The sequence below is a fragment of the Caretta caretta genome, chromosome 16, assembly GCF_965140235.1.
Source record: "Caretta caretta isolate rCarCar2 chromosome 16, rCarCar1.hap1, whole genome shotgun sequence".
In the NCBI taxonomy this organism is placed as follows: domain Eukaryota; kingdom Metazoa; phylum Chordata; order Testudines; family Cheloniidae; genus Caretta; species Caretta caretta.
This window is the reverse complement of record NC_134221.1, coordinates 16,619,444-16,638,871: the sequence shown is the minus strand read 5'-3', so window position 1 is coordinate 16,638,871 and position 19,428 is coordinate 16,619,444. Positions and strand designations below refer to the sequence as shown.

Below are 19,428 nucleotides of genomic sequence, written 5' to 3'. Positions count from 1 at the left end.
TTACACTTAAAACGCTGCATCGGTACAGCTGCACTGCTGTAGCACTTAAGTGAAGATGCTCCTATGCTGACGGGAAAGCTTCTCTCGTCAGCGTAGTTAATCCACCTCTGTGAGAGGCGGTAGCTATGTCGACCAGAGAAGCTCTCCCCTTAGCACAGCACTGTCTACATGGGGGGGTTAGGTCAGAATAACTACCTTGCTCAGGGGGTGTGGATTTTCACACCCCTGAGGGGACGTACTTACACCGATATAGGTCTGTAATGTAGACCGGGCCTAGGCCTCCCCATAGTCTTTCAAGAGGCTCTGATTCAGGAGAGGACTTAAGCGAGTCTGTTTCTATTCATAGCAACGCTAATCTGCTGTCCTGAACAGAGGTGCTTTCCTGAAACTGGCACAGATTTTGGTTCCCATCAACACCCTCCAACCTCACTTACTAAAGCTTTTTTTCTTGCTGGCACTCCCCTGGGAAAGCATTCCCCTCTCCTTTCCCTCCTCCCAGCTCTTCCCAGTTTTGATCATTCCGGGGCCAGGTTATGTCCAGACAGATCCATGATCAATAGCATGCAGCTGGGCTGGAGCCCTCTATGGCTGAAGGCTGCTGGGAGCAACTCATTCCCCTCCCCCACCTTTTGGCAGCTGCCCGGAGGGATCGCTTTGCATGGCCCTCATTTGCTAAACAAAACAGTCCAAATACCAGGATTTCTTCCTCCAATAAAGGAACGAAGGTGTTGGGGGAGAGACATGGGAGGGGGGAAGGGAGGGCTCAGCGAGGAGCAAAAACAGTCAGCTCTTTCTTCAGCCACAAAGATTAGTTGAGATTTTTTGTTATGTTATCTGGTTTCTTGATTGACTGACCAAAATGTTCTGATGCTGGGATAGACGGTGGGAAGGGGGCTATGTTCAGAGCAGTCAAAATTGGGAAGGATTTGTATGTTTGGGGAACAAGGGGGCAGGTGTGTCCGAATCTGATGACACCAGTGGCCTGATCCTGTAGGGTACTGAGCACCACCAACTACCAGCTAAGTCAGCTGAGCAGCTCCCAGGTTTGGATGAAGCATGAGCCAAAGGGAAGCCCTTTACAGCAAAGCCTAGCCCATAGGCTAACTGACTTCTCGAAAGAGGCTGTACGCTGCCTAAAGGCCTCCTCCCTATCTTGTGCCCATGATCTGTTCTCTGCTGACAGGTCTCCTTCCAGAATTCGGACCTGAAGGCTCTTCCACCAGCCCTGTGCAGTGTGGTGTGTCTGTAGGCACAACTGCTTCCTCCTTCCCTCCCTCCTTCACGTGAATTTCAACAGTTTTAGGTGATGCAGATTAAAGTGTGGAATTGTGCAAAGGAGAATCACTTAGCTCCATAGTGTTGCAGCTGTGGGCCTTTTGCTTTTCTTCCTCCTTTCCCTTTCCCTTTCAGAAAACCAGGGAAATGAAATGCAAAAAGCTCTGTTGGGGCAATGTTAGAGTGCACTGACATAGTCAGCTCAGGTGTGTGGGAAGTGTGTCAGTGCAGAGTGCTGTAACAGGGCTCCCACTGGACAAAGGAGCCTTTTGTGTTGGCAAAGACGAGGACAACAGAACTGTGATTTCTGAACAAGCGGTGTAACATGAAAGGGTGCTTAGGGCTATGCCCCACACTCATGTCTTGGGTGTGCTGTGAAGCCCAGTAGGTTGGCCTGAAATGCACTGTTGTGCTTAGAACATTGTTACTTCATTGTGGCTGTGACTCAGGTTTCCCCACCCCTATCCTCCTGGTCTCATAACCCCATGCAGTTTGGAGTCCTGGTTGGGTAACTGGATCCCTTCCTCAAGAGGAGCCATGTTATGAGATAAGAGCAACTTACATGTTGACCTCAGTCTGGGGCCTCTCAGGCCCCTTCTCACAGGGATAAGCCTAGATTCTCAAGGATCTTGTGAGGAAAGACCTGCAGGGCTCTGCCCAGTTTCCTCCTGGCCTGTGATTAAGCTCTCCCCTCAAACTCCACATACCTATGAAACCCCCTTGGCCACCACCCAAGAACAAAAGCTGTAGGGAAGGGTAGAAGCCAAGAGCACAACACACAAAGCGGGGATGGAAACCAGTTGGAAAAGGTCCCCTGCACCCATTGCATGGAATGGAGGCTGAGCAGAAATCAGGGAATGCAGGATGCAGAGGAAATGACCAGTGTCCCTAGAGCTATCCATTGTTTGGCAGCAGGGAGCAGTGCCTGGCCCTACCCCAGGTATACTGTTACCCTACGTGAAGAATAGCTGTGGTATCTCAGCCTCCAACCCAATAAGTTCTATCCCTTCCTCCTTTCCCAGGTCACCTTCCATTTCTTCCCTTCCCCTTCTGCCAGCTGGCCTCATTCCACCACCCATGCTCCTAGAGATGTGCTCTGAGAGACTTCTGGGCACGGGGAGGCTTCTAGGTCAGGCAGACCCTTCTCCTGTTGCATTTGATCTGCAGATGAGCTCTCAGTGCATGGCATCTTCTGGCCACATTGCGGCTTTCAGTAGTGGAACGCCTGAGTATCATAGTACCCCTAAAATGTGTTTCTCTAGAGGCTGCCTGTCCAGCCTGTGTCTAAAGTCAGCCTTGCATGACATGAGACTCCAAGATATACAGGGCTCATGTGATCACATAATTAGCATAAATGTAGGGCTGCCATTGCTTACTCCAGTCTAACAACTCTTCAGTTATCCAGTCAGCTCCGTGATACCAGGGCTGATACCAAGGCAAAATAAATGACTGAAGCGGGTGAGTGGCTTTGGTTCGAAGGAAAGAAGTTGGCTGCGGAGGCAGGGATTCAGGAGAGGAGATATCAGCCCCCTCCCCCAAGCAGAGACTCTGCCATCCCATGGAAATCAGTGATAACAATGGAAATGTCCCAGACACAGCAGCTGTTGTTTGCTAGTGCTTGGAAGAACCAGCTGTCTGATTTGTTTTTATGAGTGGTTTTACAGGTTCTCTTGGTGTAGCTTCTATTCAGGCCACGCCAGCACTGCAGTGACCAGCTCTGCCCCTAACTTAGTCCCAAACACCTGCTGCCACAGAGCATATGGGTGGGAGGTTGGGAGTGGGAAGCAGTCGAGAGATTCAGATACCTGGGAACTCCTTAAATATTTTTTTTATAGATTTTAGGGGTGCAAAATAAACAAACAAATCGCAATCAACATTTGGATTCTTGGCAGCACTTCTAGTAATCTTACAATGACTTTTTACCCTGCGGAGGGGTTGCATGCGCTGTGTGTCCCCGTGTATGTGTGAGTGTGTGTGTGCTTGCTGTCCCATTCGTAATCCTGAGAGTGATTCCTCAGTCCCATTTCCCCCCACTTGTTGATACCCAACCCATGAAGCCCTGCCATTGACCAGGATCCTAACATTGGCTGTGATCTATTAAAAGAGCTGACCAAATGGGAGCTGACTATAAGTCTCTCTCAGTGTATTACCTGCTGATGGTAACTGTACTCTGCCTATATGGGGCTCTCTGTATGTATCACGCTGTGAACAGGACCAAAACCTGATCCAAGATTTCTTTGCTGGTCTGAGTGTAGGCTCTGAGTAGAGGATGCTCTGTAGCAACTGAGTGTGCCTTAGCCACTAGGTTATGCTGGCATTTCCCCCCAAGTGACACTTTAGTTCATGGCGTGGACTAGGCCCCTGTGATATGTAAAGAGAGAGATTCGTAAATCAGACAGATTACTGCAAATCCAGTGCTGGGCATGGCCAAAGCCTTTCTTGAAATTTGTGTCTTTAGTCCACATAGTGTTGTGATAGTCTTCCTCCCCCGGGGTGCTGAGAAGAAACATAGCGTTTATCTGGGAAATCTAACAGGCCCGTACAGGTTGTTACAGTCTGGTGTATTACAGTAAAAATATACATTACAAGAAGTATAAATACATATGTAAATGTACAAGCAAAGGAAGGGAGAGTGTTTTGAGTGGCCAGATTGCATATTAGTGGAAAGTAGCCTAGACACAGCACAAACACTGAGGCTTTTATGCTTCACATCCTCGGCCAGAGCCATTGGGGTTACTTTGGATTTACCCTGGGGTAACTGCGAGCAGGATTTGGCCCCTTTCCTCCTGCCAGTAAATGAATTCTCCACTTGCATCATGTCTTTCCTGTCTGTAGGAGAGTCACTGCAGGGCTTTTTGTTTCCTTCATCAGTGCTAGGGTAAGGAGAGGGGCAAAGGAACCGATGCTGCATCCCAGCCTCAAGCTAAACACAGCGATGTCACTGTTTGACACAGTGTCCCAGGCTGACTTGGTTGGGGCTGCATTGCCCCTCTCATTTAAAGGCACGTCTCTCCCTAACATAGCACTTTGCCCTTCTCTAGTGTCTTCCAGCTGAGGGTCTCAAAGCACTTGACAAGTCTGGATACATTAATATTTATCGTCTCCATTTTACAGATGGAGAAGCTGAGTCAGAAAGAGGAGAAGCGCCCTGCCTGAGGTCACATAGTGCGGTTGTAGCAGAGCCAAGGAAAGAACCCATGGCTCTTGTTCTCAGCCCTGTGCTTTAACCGCTAGACCAGAGAGAGAAGGAAATCCTGCTACTTTGCCTTGCTAATACTTGTGGGGTACTCACATACTAATGGGATAGGTGCAATATGGATAGATCAGCTTCTTCTTTTATAAGAGTGACCGGGAAACAAAATTCCCCATGGTTCTGAATTCCGAGTAGCTCAGAAGTCCATGTAGGTAGCCAGGTGGTACTAATATGGGCATGCAGCGTCTGATTTTTAGTTTCCTCCCCCCCAATTCTATTGTAAGATAAACATGCAGTGCTACATATTTTTCACCCGATAACAAAAAGACTCCTGTTGAAAGAATGTGAATCTAGGTGTATGTGCCCCACATTTATGCCCTCTGTGGGAACCCTGTTTTAGCTGAGCACAGCTCATTGAATGCAAATTATTTGCATGCCCAGGCCTTATCTTCCTAACCATCAAAGTAAAGCGTGGTTAGGGAGCCCGCCTGGCACAGATTGCTAGTCAGTTGGTGTCATCAACCCAGGAGTCCCTCTGTGTTGCCAGTGGATGAGATGAGCCAGATCCGGCACTCAGTGTAAATCCAGAGTAATGATGACTCCAGGGGATTTACAGCCGAGTAACTGAGATCAGAGCCTAGCCCAATGCCTATGACAAAACTAGACAGTGAGTGCTCCTGGCGGTGCCATTCTTGGTCACGCACAGGGGGATGCGGGGTAACACCAGGGAGGATGACGTTGCTGTGCCAGTCCCACAGGGAATCTGAGCAGAGATAAGCATTTAACAAGGTGGGTGCCCCACGCCAAGCAGAGGGAGAGACAAGGCCAGAATACTGGTGGGATTCCATGTGGCTGGGAGTGGGGGTCCAGGACAGAGCTCGGGGCGCGCTCTCACTTCAAGCTGTGCTGGGTCTCCCTGTGCCGCCGCAGGTCCACCTTGCGCTGGAAGCCCTTGGCACAGAGCTCACAGCTGAAGGGCTTGAAGCCGGTGTGCTTGCGGCTGTGGGTGATGAGATTGGAGCTCTGGCTGAAGGCTTTGCCGCACACTTGGCACTTGTGGGGCTTCTCCCCTATGGGACAGAAACAAACCATCACGGATCCAAACTGAGGTGGCTGTTTGTGCTGGGCCGATGGGCGTGGGCAGTGCGGGTCTGTTCGCCACACACTGCCCTGCTGATGTGCCGCCACGCGGCCCTGTAGGGCTGAGAGGGGAGCTCGGCCTGCAGAGCCCATTCAGTCCCTGGTCTCTCTGCCGCAGCTGCTCAGTCAGTGCCCCCTCTGCTCTTTTTCACCCTCTTTTTGTCACTTTTTTCTCGTCCCCCATCTCTGATCCCTGCACCTCTTCCCCAACTCTCCCAAGCAGAACACAAACTCAAACCCCCTACACTAGGGAAAATGGGCTCATCCCTCCCGCCTGGCATTACGGACTGGGTCCCAAGGGGGAACATTCAACCCCTGCAGGGGGCCAGTGGGACTTCATTGGTGCCGAGACCTTGTGCTGCCCCCTCCGCGTCCCCCCCACCCCCACCCGCACAGGTGTGAATGCATCTATCATACCCTCTGGCATACATGCAAAATTAAAAACACATATGCTGAGCCCACAATTGGACTCACCATCAGCATCTTTCTGTACATCATCTCAGTGCATATGCACAAGTGTGTGCGTGAACACCGGGCTCACGTGTCTGTGTACATGTGTGCACCGGTGTGTGCATGAATGTTGTGGGCTCAGGTGCGCATGTACAGGTGTGCAGGTTAGCGTGGTCAGCTCAGGTGCATGTATGCACGTATAAGTGTGACTGGTGTGTGTGTGCGTGTATCTGTATGCGTGACTGCTGTGGGCTCAGGTATGTGTGTGTGTGTGTGTGTTTCATGTCAGAAAGGTTTCTCACCGGTATGAATGTAGGTGTGTTTCTTCATGTCCGATTTCTGGTGGAAGCGCTTGCCGCAGTACTGGCAGGGATAGGGCCGCGTGTCTGAATGGATCAGGAGGTGGGTGGACAACGTGGACGAGCGTTTAAAAGTCTTTCCACACATCTTACACTCAAAGCTTCTCTCCTGTTGGGGGAAATGAAATGTTGGGGATCAGATTTGTCATTCACAGGTGAAGTGATGGAGCCCAAAGCTAGCAGAAAACTAGGCAGGCTAGCAAGTTAGACAAGACAAATCAGGTAATCCTCTCCTAGGAATACTATTATTATTATTCATTTGTATTGCAGTAGCACACAGCAGCGACTAGTCATGGATCAGGAGGATCCCATTGTGCTAGGTGCTGTCCAAACACAGGATAAAAAAGTCTCTATCCCAAAGAGCTTAAAGGAGTCTGAGTCACTAGATTGTGTCATGCAGGAGGAGTGTATCACAGGAGGAAACTATTGCAAATGAACCGCTGACATGTGCAGGGAATTACCAAGGAGAACATTGAGATTTGTGAGAACAGAGAGCCAAGAATGAGGTCCATTGTCCTCAGTCCTCCTGACTGTTGTGGATGTGTAAATGTTTTTGGCACTGGTGTTGCTCTGTTGGTGTGTCTGCAGGAAGGCTGTTGTGTTTACCTGCTGGGGATTCCCCCTTTGTTATAGCAGATGGCTGCCAGCCAAATTCCTGTATCCAAATACTCTCAAACTCTGGGGAGGCTTAGACCTGAATGTCACGGTGCGCCTGTCTTGCTGCAGTGGACTGAACCAAAACCCTGGTTATCCAGACAACCCCTTAACTCTTAGGACATTTGGATCTGGCTCCAGATCTGAATGTTGTGGCCAGGGCCGGCCCACAACATTTTGGCACCTGAGGCGGAGAGCTCAAATGATGCCCCCATGCCCCCTCGCCTGGGCCAAAGCTTTGAAACTCTGGGTCCTAGTGGCGCCCCCCCAGTCTGGCACCTGAGGTGGCCTCCTCAGTTTGCCTCATGGTAAGGCCAGCCCTGGTTGTGGCTCAGACCCATCTCTAGTTATGTTTGTTCCCTCCCAAACTCCCTGCTATTTTTCAAGAGGGCCTGCCAATTAAAGTCCAGCAAATCATATCATGTCACGTGAGGTGTGCCACCGAACCTAACAAGGAGGACTTAGCACGAGCAGGGATTTGCCCAGAATCTGCTTCGAGGTATCAGAGGAGCCAGCCCCTTTCGGAATTCAGTGCCACGGGTGACTCTGCAATGCCATCGGCTCCCTGTTGGCGACCAACCTGGGAGTGGACGTTCGTGTGCTGCTCCAGGCTCACAGCGTGTCCAAAGGTTTTGCCGCACACATCACAAGCAAAGGGCCGCATCCCACTGTGAGATCTTCGGACATGGACCTCCAGCCCATGTGGGGTAGAGAATACCTGGAAGAGGAAAGCTGCCAGTGAAGATCCTGGGAGCCAGCCATGTCTCCAACTCTATTTTCCAGTTCCCTCTCTTTGTCTGATGTTTCCCTCCAGCTGCCCATATTAGCTGAGCCCAATCACAGAACTATTTCCCCAGCCAGGAGAGTGAATAGCCAGCTGTCTCCGCTAGTTCTACTTCTGGGCTAGTCAAAATGAGGTGCTCTTATTTACCAGCAGAGAGGGGCTCAAACCAAACCCCTGGGAACACACCCGCTCTTCCCAAACTTTTACGCTGGCTCTGAACGTGGCAGCTAGCCTTACTCTCCCAGTGGGCTAAGCCAAAACTCTAGATCCAAACTTTAGTGATGTTCAGATTCAGATCCATATCCAAACTCTGTGGCTTATGGCAATCTCTGCTCAGCAGAGCCAGGTTCTTGTTTACAGAGACCTTCTGCTATCAACTTGATCGTGGTTGGTAGTGTAGGTGCCAGTGCAGGAGCTATACTTTTGGTGTGGCATGGGTGGGGGAGCACTGAGCACCAAGTACATGTTGCCTGCATAGGCTCCCGGTGCCCTTGGCCGTATCGGACCCATGGTATCCATCCTCCAGCTGGGTCCCTTGTACCTTAAATCAAGCCTGTGGGACACTGGTGTATGTATGTGATGAAAATCATCCCAGGCTCCTCCCCAGCCCTATGGCTTTAGTTGGTGATGCACCTTGTTGCACTTCACACAGTGGTATGTCTCCATGTCCGGTGAGTAACGCATGCTGTAATCAATAGGCGGCTCAGAGCTCGGCAGGAGGTGGCTGCCATACAGACTAACTGAGCGCTCCAGGAGGGCTGACTGCATGCTGGAAGACATCTGCCTGTAGCTGTATGGAGAATGGAAGGCATCCCAAGAGAATCTGGGCTTGTAGAAGGTGGGGGTGCTTGTGGAATTGCTGCAGCCCTTCACTTGCAGAGCTGGGACGGATGTCTCTGAGGTGGCAAAGGAGAAGGAGAACAGATTGGCAGGCTTTCTGCTTTGCCTGGGTACTCATGCAAATGCTCCCAGACCTGCTCAGCAAAGTCATTTTATTACTGCTTAATATCTTTAATGAGAATACAAGACTCAGGAAAGCTACAGGGAAAGATTAGTAACCAGTGCGCTTCAATTCAAACACTGATCTCATCTACAGATGGGCCTAAGCCATAGCATTCAGATCAGGATACAGTCCCTTTCATGGATGCCCAGACCAGGCCAGGGCTTTGGGAGAGCCTGTGTAATGAGACTAGTGCAGTCTGGGAGCTCGAGCCTCAGAGAGACCTGCAGGATATGGCTGTGCCTCAGTAATAAGTCCTCTTTGCATTCATTACTGTCTCTTCTCTCTTGTGCAGTAAACGACAGAACGAGCTCACCGTTAGGGGGGTTTGACATGTTTCTAATCTCAGTCTGAAATGTATGGCCGTGCTGTCTGGCATGAAACAAATCTATCCCAGAAGCACAGAGGGAAATGCTGCCCGTGGGAAACACAGAAAAGCCTTCTCATAACTCTGGTAGGTGGGCAGAGCTGTCTTAATTCTGCTGTATGTGGTCTAGGAGCCACCCTAGACACAAATCTGTCCCAGCGTATGGTGGCTGGATTAGCTTCATGTTGCTGATACTCCAGGCAGGGCAGTTAGTACTTCCCAGCAGCTCAGCTTGTACTTCCTAGTTTGGTGCAGTGCCTGTCAATGGCCTGCTACATACAAGCAGACTGGGCAACCTACCGCAGACGGAGAACAGAGGGGTTGAGGTACTAGTGGAGACTGTCATCAGGTGGTGCTGTAAGAATGTGGTGGTATGGACGTGTGTGCACATGTGGGGCCATATGCAACCGTGACAGTAACAACCCCAGTCTATCTCTCAATCACCAACATCTCTAAGGTGCCCATACTGTAGTAACCATATGCCAAGCTCATCAGATTTAAAGGCCACCAGGGCCTATGAGGTAGGGAAGAGATGCTTCCAGCACTCATGTTATCTTGGCGGATATGAGACTTCCCTTTAACACGGGGCTAGTGGTGCCGGTGCCGATGGGCCGTGACATTCCTACATTCAGATGTTGGCTGTGAAGGTGAGCTAGTGGATGAAACCCTCTCAGAATCACTAGGCCTTTAGTTGGTCAATACCTCATATAATCTGGAATAATATCTCTTGATCCCTATTTATTCTGAGGTCCTCGTTACCAAAGCAACAACCATTGTGCAATTCTTAGATTCATGAACCATTCAGGGCCAGGTTTTCAAAAGGGCTCAGCTCTGCCATAAACAGTGTGATCAGAGGTGTCACAATGGGAGTCAGCTGGGCACTGAAGTCTTTTGAAAATCTGGCCCTAATTGTAGGTGCAGAGCATGTGAAAATCAGGCCCTGAGCTCTTTGGAGAGTCTGGCCTTCTTTAGCTAACCTTGAGCGGGAGGCCCTGACAGTGTCCTGTTCAGATACAGGGCAGGTGCACCTTCTTCCTTCAGTCCAGCACGGTCCTTGTCTTGTTTTGGAACAAGGCATTCTGGGTACTCGCTTTTGAACTCTGCGCTGAAGGTCCTGACTTCTTCTGATGACTTGTCACATGGGGCTGTGATCAGAATGGCATCAGGGTTAGTTTATTCTAGCTGGCAAAATATCAATAATGTAATGAGTTAGCGAGTGTGTATGAATGAGTGTGTCTGTGAATGTGTATGTACTACATTGTCCTCTGGTGGAGGGAATCAGAACTGCTTAACTGTGTGTCATAAGCCCTGTGGTGCTAATGGAGATTATTCTTAGCTCCAGAATCAGGGCCTGTGCATGCTGGAGAAGAAGAATCTGAATTCTATCGTTGCCTTGACGGCTCAAGTGGCAAACCATGGACTGGGAAGAGGGAAGCAGGGAGGAAGGAGTGGGGCATTTGGTATGTAGCAGGCTGACAGCCATGAAATCCTAAGTGTCCAGGGGTTTGTTACAGTAAGTTGCACATATATAACACCTTTCATCCAGGTGCTTAACGATCATTAACAAATTCAGCCTCACCGCCCTTCCTGCAGAGCATTCAGGATTATTATTCCCAAATCTAGACAGATAAACTGAGATTAAAGGGCTTGTCACATTGTGGCAGAGCTGGAAACAGAGCCCAGAAGTCTCCTCCCTACCCCAGCGTTCAATGACCCTCACATTTCTCTACGCCTGGCCAGGCCATCTCTAAAACCGACCCACCACCTTTTGCTGGTTGGCAATAGGAGATGGAATGGGCCTGTTCCAAGTGTCTGAATTGGTCTGAGGCCAAGTACTGGTTTCACCTCTCTCCTTGCTCAGCAATGGGTTGACCTTGGAAATGGGAGGAGTTGGGCTATCTGAAAAGGGAGAGTGTCGTAGATTTCAGAAGAGGCTGGGGTTTCTTGAGGGTAATAGAGATCAGAGAAAGGGCCGGACCCTTCCTTTATACTGAACTGGACAATACGACTCTCCAAAGGATGGGGATTTACCATGCTGTCTCTTTACTTCTTCCCATGAGGGTATGGCAGGGCTAGGCTCTAGTTTCACAGATGGGGCCAAAACAAACTGTAAATTGAGCCTGAATTTGAATAAAGTAAATTTGAATGGTGCCTGAGGGGTGCAGATAACTGCCCCATCTGTCCTGCTCCAGTGACAGCTGTGGGAGAATGCATGGGAGGAGAGAGGGGTTGGTAGGGGCGGGAAATCCATCCACAAAAGAAGGCTGGTTTAAGTTCAGGCAACACACATCAGCTTGCCCCTCAAGTTCCTCACTGTGAAATAGTCAGGGGGCAATTCCTTCCACGGTCGTGACTACACTGGTATCCTGTCACCCCTCCATCCTGCTGTGAAATTCCTTGCAACTCACCGGCGGTTGGTATTGCACAGACAGTGGGGTATAGACACAGGTTACGCTGCAGCTGGGGTGTGATTTGCAGCTCAGGTAGACATATCTGTGCTCACTGCACCCTAGCTTAGAAGTGAGGATGCTGTGGTGCAGGCTTCAGCACCACCTGTGCAAGCTAGTGTGTACCTCGATGTGTACCTAGCCCCCATGGAAGCCCAGGCCATAGGGACCTTGCTTCTATTTTTAGTGAGCTAGCTAGTGCAGGTATATCTACACAAGCTGCCATTCACTTGCGCAGGTGCAGCATAGACATACCCATAGCGACAGCGTACGGATGGGGCCTAGACAAAGAGTGTATGTGTGGCAGATAGGTATACAGGCAGCATAGTTAGGCACCCGTGAAAATTCATCCACCAACTCCAAGCATTTCTGATCGCTAGTGGATGTTTGCTGGAGTCAGCTGCCGTGGCTGAACATAAGTGCAGCGAGATCCACACAGGTTTCGCTGCACGTCCTAAACCTGCCCTCTGGGGGGAACATGGGAATAAATATTTATATTTAAAATGAAAGAAAGCAGAAGAAGGGAGGGTTTTTTGCAGTGATTTCCATGCAAGCAAGGCAGGGATCTGGGAATCAATAGAAACACATTTATTCAAGCTTTTAAATTCACAGGTGTGAGCAAAGCCCTCCAGTATAGTATGGTATCTCTGTGTTGCCCCTGGAATCGCTAAACCATCAAGTCAAAGGGGAGACACAAACAGAGGCCAAATGCAGTTTCTGAAGAAAAGGTGCAATTCCATTGACTTCAACAGGGTTGCACCTGTTTATGCCAGCAGTGGATTTGGTCTAGAAGCAGGGCAAGGGAGAAAGCACGTAGAGGGGAAGCCACTGTCTGTGTATTGGGGCCCTTCACTCACTGTTTAATCAGTTCATACTCACGCTTTACTCAAGCTAAACGCCCATTGACTTCAATAGGCAAGTTTCTTAAAGAGGTTCCCAGCTGGAGTCACAGCTCTGTGTTCCAGCATGGCTTTCCAATTGCTGTTTGCCTTGGTGTATTTCAGCAAGCCCAGAGGATGCATCTGACTCACCAAGACAGAGCGATGGTATGGGATCCCATGTGGATACAGGCAGGTCCTCTTCCACAGAGTGGTGCTGGTGGTAGGTATGGGCCTTCTTACTCTTCACCAAAAAAGAACGTGGCATTTTCCAGGCACTTCCTGGGCAGAAACATTGAAGGATGGGATAAATAATGGTGAGGGACAGAAATGTTTTCTATCACTCTCCACTCCCCTACCCCCCAGCTCCTGGTGCTTTGATGACCAGAAATAAAACCCTTATGTCATGTTTATGGATGAACAACCTATACTGAGACAGAGCATTCAGTTGAAAGATCCTGCTCCCCCTACTCCTAGCCAGTCAAAGAGGAATGGCTGCAGGGAATTAGGAGCTGGGATGGATTCAGCTCCAGGGCAGGAGACTGAAACCCATGGACAGGGCAAGAGGAGCACCATGTCATTGTCAAACACTGTTTGTCAGTGGCTGCAGAGATGACTGCAAATCTCAAAGTGCTTTAATATAAGCCCCCTGCCCTTTGAGGCAAAGAAGTATTGTTATCTTTATTTTACAGAGGGAGAAAATGAGGCACGTTGAGGTTAAATGATTTGCCCAAGGCCACACAGTGAGTCAGTGGCAAAGACAGGAACTGAATGCAGAACTCCTACTCCCCAGCTCTAGCCGCTAGACAATGCTGCATCTCTGATTCTAGTCTTTTGAATGGACAACAAAGTGGGAGAGCTGGCTGGAAAACATCTCTTTGGGCCAGAGGGTGTCTTTCTGTTCTGTATCTCTACAGTGCCTAGCACAGTGGGGTCCTATTCCATGATGGGACTCCTAGGTGCTGCCACTGTACAAATGCTAATGATGATAACAACAAAACAACGTGAAAGACATGCTGAACAACGATAGAGAGGGAGCCTTGATCTGATGTGGGGTTAAACTCTTTAATGCACATGAAATTTCTTTACCAGCGCTGCGAGATGATTTGGCTTTTTATCTGACAAATGACAGTCAAAGCAATGGCATAGCAGAAGTGCTCAGTGGGAAAGGGTTACACGCTGTCTCTGAAACAAACACTATGAGGCTGTTGAAATGCACGAGTTAGAAACAAACATCAAATGCTGGAATTTAATCATATGAAATTCACTTGCAGTGCATCTGTTATCTTTAGTACCCAGGCCTACTCCCTCCCCACTTCCCAAGGGCTAATAACTGGTCTTGTGCTAGAGAACATGGGAAAATGTTCAACGTTAGACACTACAAGGAGATCAGGTGATCTCTTATTTGCATACACATTTGCATTTTTCCCTATACTTGTTCAGTACAGTGGCAGTAAAAGCAAAGCCTGGTATATTTTACCCTGGAAAGTTTGTAGTAAATCCTGGCTCTGTGTTGACAGGGAAGTGTTCCTCTCACCCTTTCCCTCTCACCCCACCCCCACATGAGAGGAGTTGAAGCATAATGTACATATTTACTAAAAAAAGAAAAAAGCCTATCACCTGTAGAGCAAGAATGACCTGAAATGTCTCAGTGAGGCAGGATAGGGCAGCCAGGGAAAGTTGTGAATGGATCATGGAAACACAGCAACTAGAGATGGGAAAGGTCTCTGAGTTCATCTAGTCCATTCTTCAGGGCCCAGTGCAGAAACTGACCTAGAGTATTTGAAATATAATTGTATAGGCTCGTGCTTTGTCCAAGGGACAGGGGAACAGATTTCCAAAAGCATTTAGGTGCCGGAAGGTGCAAATAGGGTGACTAGTGTGATTTACAAAAGTGCCTACGTAGGTTAGGTGCCTATGTCCCATTTAAGTCAATAAGAGTTAGGCACCTAACTAGTTTAGGTGCTTTTGTAAATCACACATCACCCCATCCTCATCTTTAGGCACCTAAATACCTTTGTATATCTGGCCCAGGGCTCCTATCACTTAATAACCCATCTATTAGGCCAAATCTTGAACGCCCTAGTCAGATTTTACTCTGAAATAGGCTCACCTGGTTTTCTTCAAATTTTACTAAGAAAATTTCAAGTGACTTGAGATTAACATGTGAAAGTTTGGGTCACAAGGAGAATTTTTTTTTTATGTTAGAAAGTTAGAAGGGGACCAATATAGAGCTGAAAATGGACAGCGTATTTTAACCATCAGTGTTGATTAGCAGGCAATGACTCCATATTACCTAGTTCTATTTACTTTCCCATAACTCCCTACTGAGGCTTCTTTTGAGCACCACAAAGTTACAGGGCCCAGTCCTGCAAGTCAATGTGTGTAGAACTGCCACTGAAGTCAATAGGAGTTTCCCAGGTGGGGTGTTTGCCAGATTGGGCCCACAGTGTTTCATTTAGATACACTGGGCCAAATTCTGCTCTCAGTTCACTAGAATAAATCTGGAATAGCTCCACAGAAATCAATGGAATTACTCCAGATTTACACCAGTATAAATGACACCCAAATTTGGCTCAGTGTCTGTATGGCAGATAATGGCCTGTGCCTAGTTTAACAATCTTTTATGCACTACTGAACGTTGCAAAAGGAAGTCCCCCTCCCCCCACGCCACATTACAGAGAAAACAGGAACTGGGAACCCAGAGTGTAGTTAATTAACTGCATCAGATTATATTTGTGATTCACACGACCAAATGTGAGGAAAGCTGGAAGCACAGATTGTGAGAGAAAAATATTATCTCCCCCTGAAACACAGATTATCAGTCGCAAGTGGTCAACTGCTACTAATATCTAACCATGATATCAAGGGAAACCAGCACTATGGACCCCACCTTAAACAGACAACACTTGTATTATTTTATAGGCTTGCCAGCCCTCCAAGATTGTCCTGGAGTCTCCAGGAATCAAAGATTAATTTTTAATTAAAGATTATGTCATGTGATGAAACCTCCAGGAATACATACAACCAAAATTGGCAGCCCTATGTCTTAAGCAACCACTGAGTCTTCCAGCACAGTTTTGTTCAACCTTTAGTTTAAAACCCATCTTTTAGGGAGCTGGTTTTTGCTGGTCTCTTTGGTGACAATCCCTTCCTTGGATGGTGATCATATAAGAAAGGTTTCACTGATTAGCCAAGGATGATTACTCAAAATGTGACTGTTTTGGCTTCTTCTTGGTTCAAAAGAGAATGTAAATTCAATGTCAGACTTATCAGAGTTACTTGTTTACTGCTCAGTTACAGAACGCACAACTGGCTACTGTATTTTCCAAGCAGCCAGAGGAAGCCCCAGGGAGAGTAGCCAAGTTACAATTCTGGCTTGCAGCATGGAAAAAATATTCCTAGATTTTTAGATCAAAAGTGGCTCGTGATTTAGTGATTTTGGACTTTTTGATTTTTGGGTGCCTAACTTGAGACCCTTTAAAGGTCCTGATTTACAAAGGGTGGATGGTCAGCAATTTCTGAAAATCAGGCCCCGTTAATGCATCTTTGGTACCCCCAAAACTGAGGCACCCAAAGTTACTAGCCCCTTTTGAAAATCTAGGCCAATGTTCACAATAATATCTTATATTTGCAGCACACCTTCCATCCCAAAGGTTCCTAGAGCCTTTAGGACACTTTTGATAGGTGGACAATAGAATTTATAGGGAATATCTAATCAAAAATGTGTAAGATGTACTGCAGTCACATTGTTACACTCAATGTACAAGAACTTCTATTAGAATGTCTTATTTTCAGGGGTTTCTGACTTCTGTTTGAGCTGAGACATGGGGCCTGAGCCTACATTCCTTGTGCATCCCTGACTCGCACTGAAATTAATTGGAGTTTGCAGTGCACAAAAAATGCAGGATCAGGCCCTTTGTTAGTGCTGTAAAGGGTTCTTGTGCCTGTCAGAAGACTGCTGTTATGGAGAGACAAATATGGTCTTCATAGCTTAGACCCTGATCCTGCAAACACTTACTCCCGAGTGAAGCACTTACAGCTGTGAGTAGTCCCATTGACTTCAAGGGGAATACTCACAACAATAAGCAAACATTCGATAGCAGATGTTTTCAGGATTGCACCCTATGGACCTAATCCTGGAAGGCACTCAACACCATCCAGAATCAGGCCTTAAATTTGTTACATATGTTCCATTCTAAGACAGACTTTCATCTCCTTGTAACTCCTGAAATTCAAATCTCTCTATCTCCGAATTTGGAAAGTTAACTCTCAAGATGAAGGAAGCTTTTTTCACTATGTTTGAAGGAAATCCACAACAGACTTTTAGAGTCACAAATAAAATACATTTTCAGATGGGTTGCTCATTGTACAAGTGTTCAGCCCAGGGGAAAATATTTTCTTCTTCCTACAAACTTTAATTGATATTATAGTTTTTTTCCCAGTATTCTGGTGCAAAACAAAACAAAACAAAACAAACAACAAAACCAAACCAAAGCACAAACCTTATAAAAATAAAGAACTCTCTGTTTTACAGAAGATTCTACATTATGAAGAAACCTCACTATCATCCGCATGTATTTTAATTTTTTTGAGTACTGACAAAATAAGAGGTTTTACGGGCTCCTGACGCTTTGGATCTGAAGTAGCATTCAAAAAGACTTTCAGTTTTTTAAACCAAAACTTAAACTCACTAGTCCAGCCTTATAAAATTCTACTCATTAGGAATGAGTAATTTGTACTTGTTTTTAGTGGAGAGGTAAACATATAATTAGTTCTTCATTATCATGGTAAGGTTGGGCAAATGGACGTTGTGCCAGGGCTGGCAATTTTTCATAAAAATTTTGCCCATAATGTGGATGGAAATACTCGCCCATCTGGATTAAATACATTTTTTAAAAATAAAGGGATTTAAAAAGTGATTCCAGGATTGTTCATTAGGAGCAGATTCATTGACTTCAATGGGCATTGGATCGGGTGTCAAAGGATAAATAGCTTTGACAAGGTACTGTAAAGCAAATCCTATATTCCTTTAATTTACAGGCTCACCCATCGTGTGGGCTTGTCATTTGTTCACTCTCCTGACCAGTGCATTGAACCGATCTGGCTGTATGTCAGGTGGGAGTTCAAACTTATTCCATATGCTAAAAATTATGCCACATTAATCAACATATTTAAGAGGGGGAAAAACAAGTTAAATCAATTGGTAAACTGGAGCCAACAATACTAAATAATATGGGCCAAATTCTCAACTGTTGTAAACTGACATAGCTTAATTGAAGTGAATGGAGCTTTGTGAATTTACTTAAGCTGAAGATCTGGCCCCATGAAAATATCAATTAAAAGAAAAAATGTAATATGTCCTCATTGCTGAGATACAAAGGGGCACATCTGGAAATGAGTTCTGCTTATAGGTGCTTGTTGTGACCTAGGTGTTTAAGGGCATAGTAATATCTTATCTGTACCTTTTTTGCTGTTATCATTCTCTGCTACTAATTACTTAAGTGTGTGTGCATGCACATGCCCGTGTGCATGTGTTTAACTTAAATAAATGTACAGTTTTTAAAAGGTTTGATCATTTTATCTAAGCACCTTATTATCCTGAAAAAATCCCCAGCACATGTAACTGATTCATGTGGTGGGATATATCTGCAAACACAAGAAAAGAAAAAAGAAAAGCTTATGAAGACACATCATAAGAATGAATTCAACAAAGTCAGTAAACGTGTAAAAAAAAATCACCTGTTTGGGGGGCTGTGGTTTGCAGGAATCAAGCTCAGCCTTGAAATCTCCCCAGACAGACCCCCAGCAAGAGGTCTTCTCTTTCTCTTTTTGTGGCTCTTTCTTCCACTTTTTCACTTGGTAGCTGTCTTCTGAAATAGATACTTCTCCTTTTTTCTTTCTGTTTTTTGCCCCTGTTCCCCTCCCTGATTTTTCAATCAGATTATTTGTGTCAAAATCTGGCGGTGAAGAAACAACCAATGGAGAAGCAGAGCCTGCATAGTATTTGCTTATCAAAACTTTCCAGGACTTTGAAAACTTGAAGAGAATTCATGTTGCTCAACTATGCTCCGTAGAAGCAGTGCCCTTAACACAGTGGGGCTTTCTGCTGGAATAGTCTTTTGTGATACTGACAAAGTGCATGACACAGGGAAATAATGTACCAAACAGACTTTACAAAAAAAGAAACGGCTGTTAAGGAAGCTGTATTTGTACACACATTCATTTACACATCACAGCTCTCAGACATCTCACCACTCTCTCTCATACACACACTCACACACTTCAGACTCATGCACAAAACCATTTAATGCACATACACAAGATTTTTTTTATTTCAAAATGTATCTTTACCTCTGCAGTCTACATGGAAAAAAGGATTAGATACCTCCATCTAATATCTGCAAAAGATGCTTGTTAATGATCTTGTATTTTTGCTAAATGTATGCGTGTAATGTATATACATATTTATTTTTGTTGCATGCATATGTATATGCAACAAAATGTACATTATATGCGTGTAATGTATATACATGCAACAAAAATAAATATGTATATACATTACACGCATACATTTAGCAAAAATACAAGATCATTAACAAGCATCTATATGAATAATTACACATACTTCATTCACGTATGTATTATATAAATATATATTTAGAAAAATGCAAGTTAATTAATAGACCTCTTTCCAATATGCTTTTCCACTCAAGAGTAAAGATAAGAATTTGTACTTCTGTAGCTTCCTTCACCCAAGAATCACAAAGGAATTTACCAATATGAAACAACTGAACATCACAACACCTTTGTGAGGCACTTTGCAAATGGGGAAATCCAGTCACACAGAGGTAAACTGACTTGCCCAAAATCACACAGTG

At 46.4% G+C, this 19,428-nt stretch overlaps 1 protein-coding gene across 4 annotated transcripts; it reads right to left on the bottom strand.

Moving 5' to 3' along the window:
- Nucleotides 1–3,819: 3,819 nt before the first annotated feature.
- Nucleotides 3,820–18,644, bottom strand: GFI1B (growth factor independent 1B transcriptional repressor). Of its 4 annotated transcripts, XM_075120349.1 has the most exons (8): nt 18,290–18,643; nt 14,168–14,320; nt 12,701–12,829; nt 10,200–10,367; nt 8,489–8,751; nt 7,652–7,789; nt 6,361–6,526; nt 3,820–5,538 (listed from the first exon to the last, which is right to left on the bottom strand). In XM_075120349.1, exons 3-8 carry the CDS (start codon nt 12,813–12,815, stop codon nt 5,360–5,362), a joined length of 1,029 nt encoding a protein of 342 aa, XP_074976450.1. In that variant the 5' UTR covers nt 12,816–12,829; nt 14,168–14,320; nt 18,290–18,643; the 3' UTR covers nt 3,820–5,359. The 4 variants fall into 4 exon arrangements, with proteins under 4 accessions (XP_074976450.1, XP_074976451.1, XP_048678894.1 ...); XM_075120350.1 differs by lacking the exon at nt 14,168–14,320 and having other exon boundaries at nt 10,251–10,367; nt 18,290–18,644; XM_048822937.2 differs by lacking the exon at nt 14,168–14,320 and having other exon boundaries at nt 18,290–18,642.
- Nucleotides 18,645–19,428: the final 784 nt, after the last annotated feature.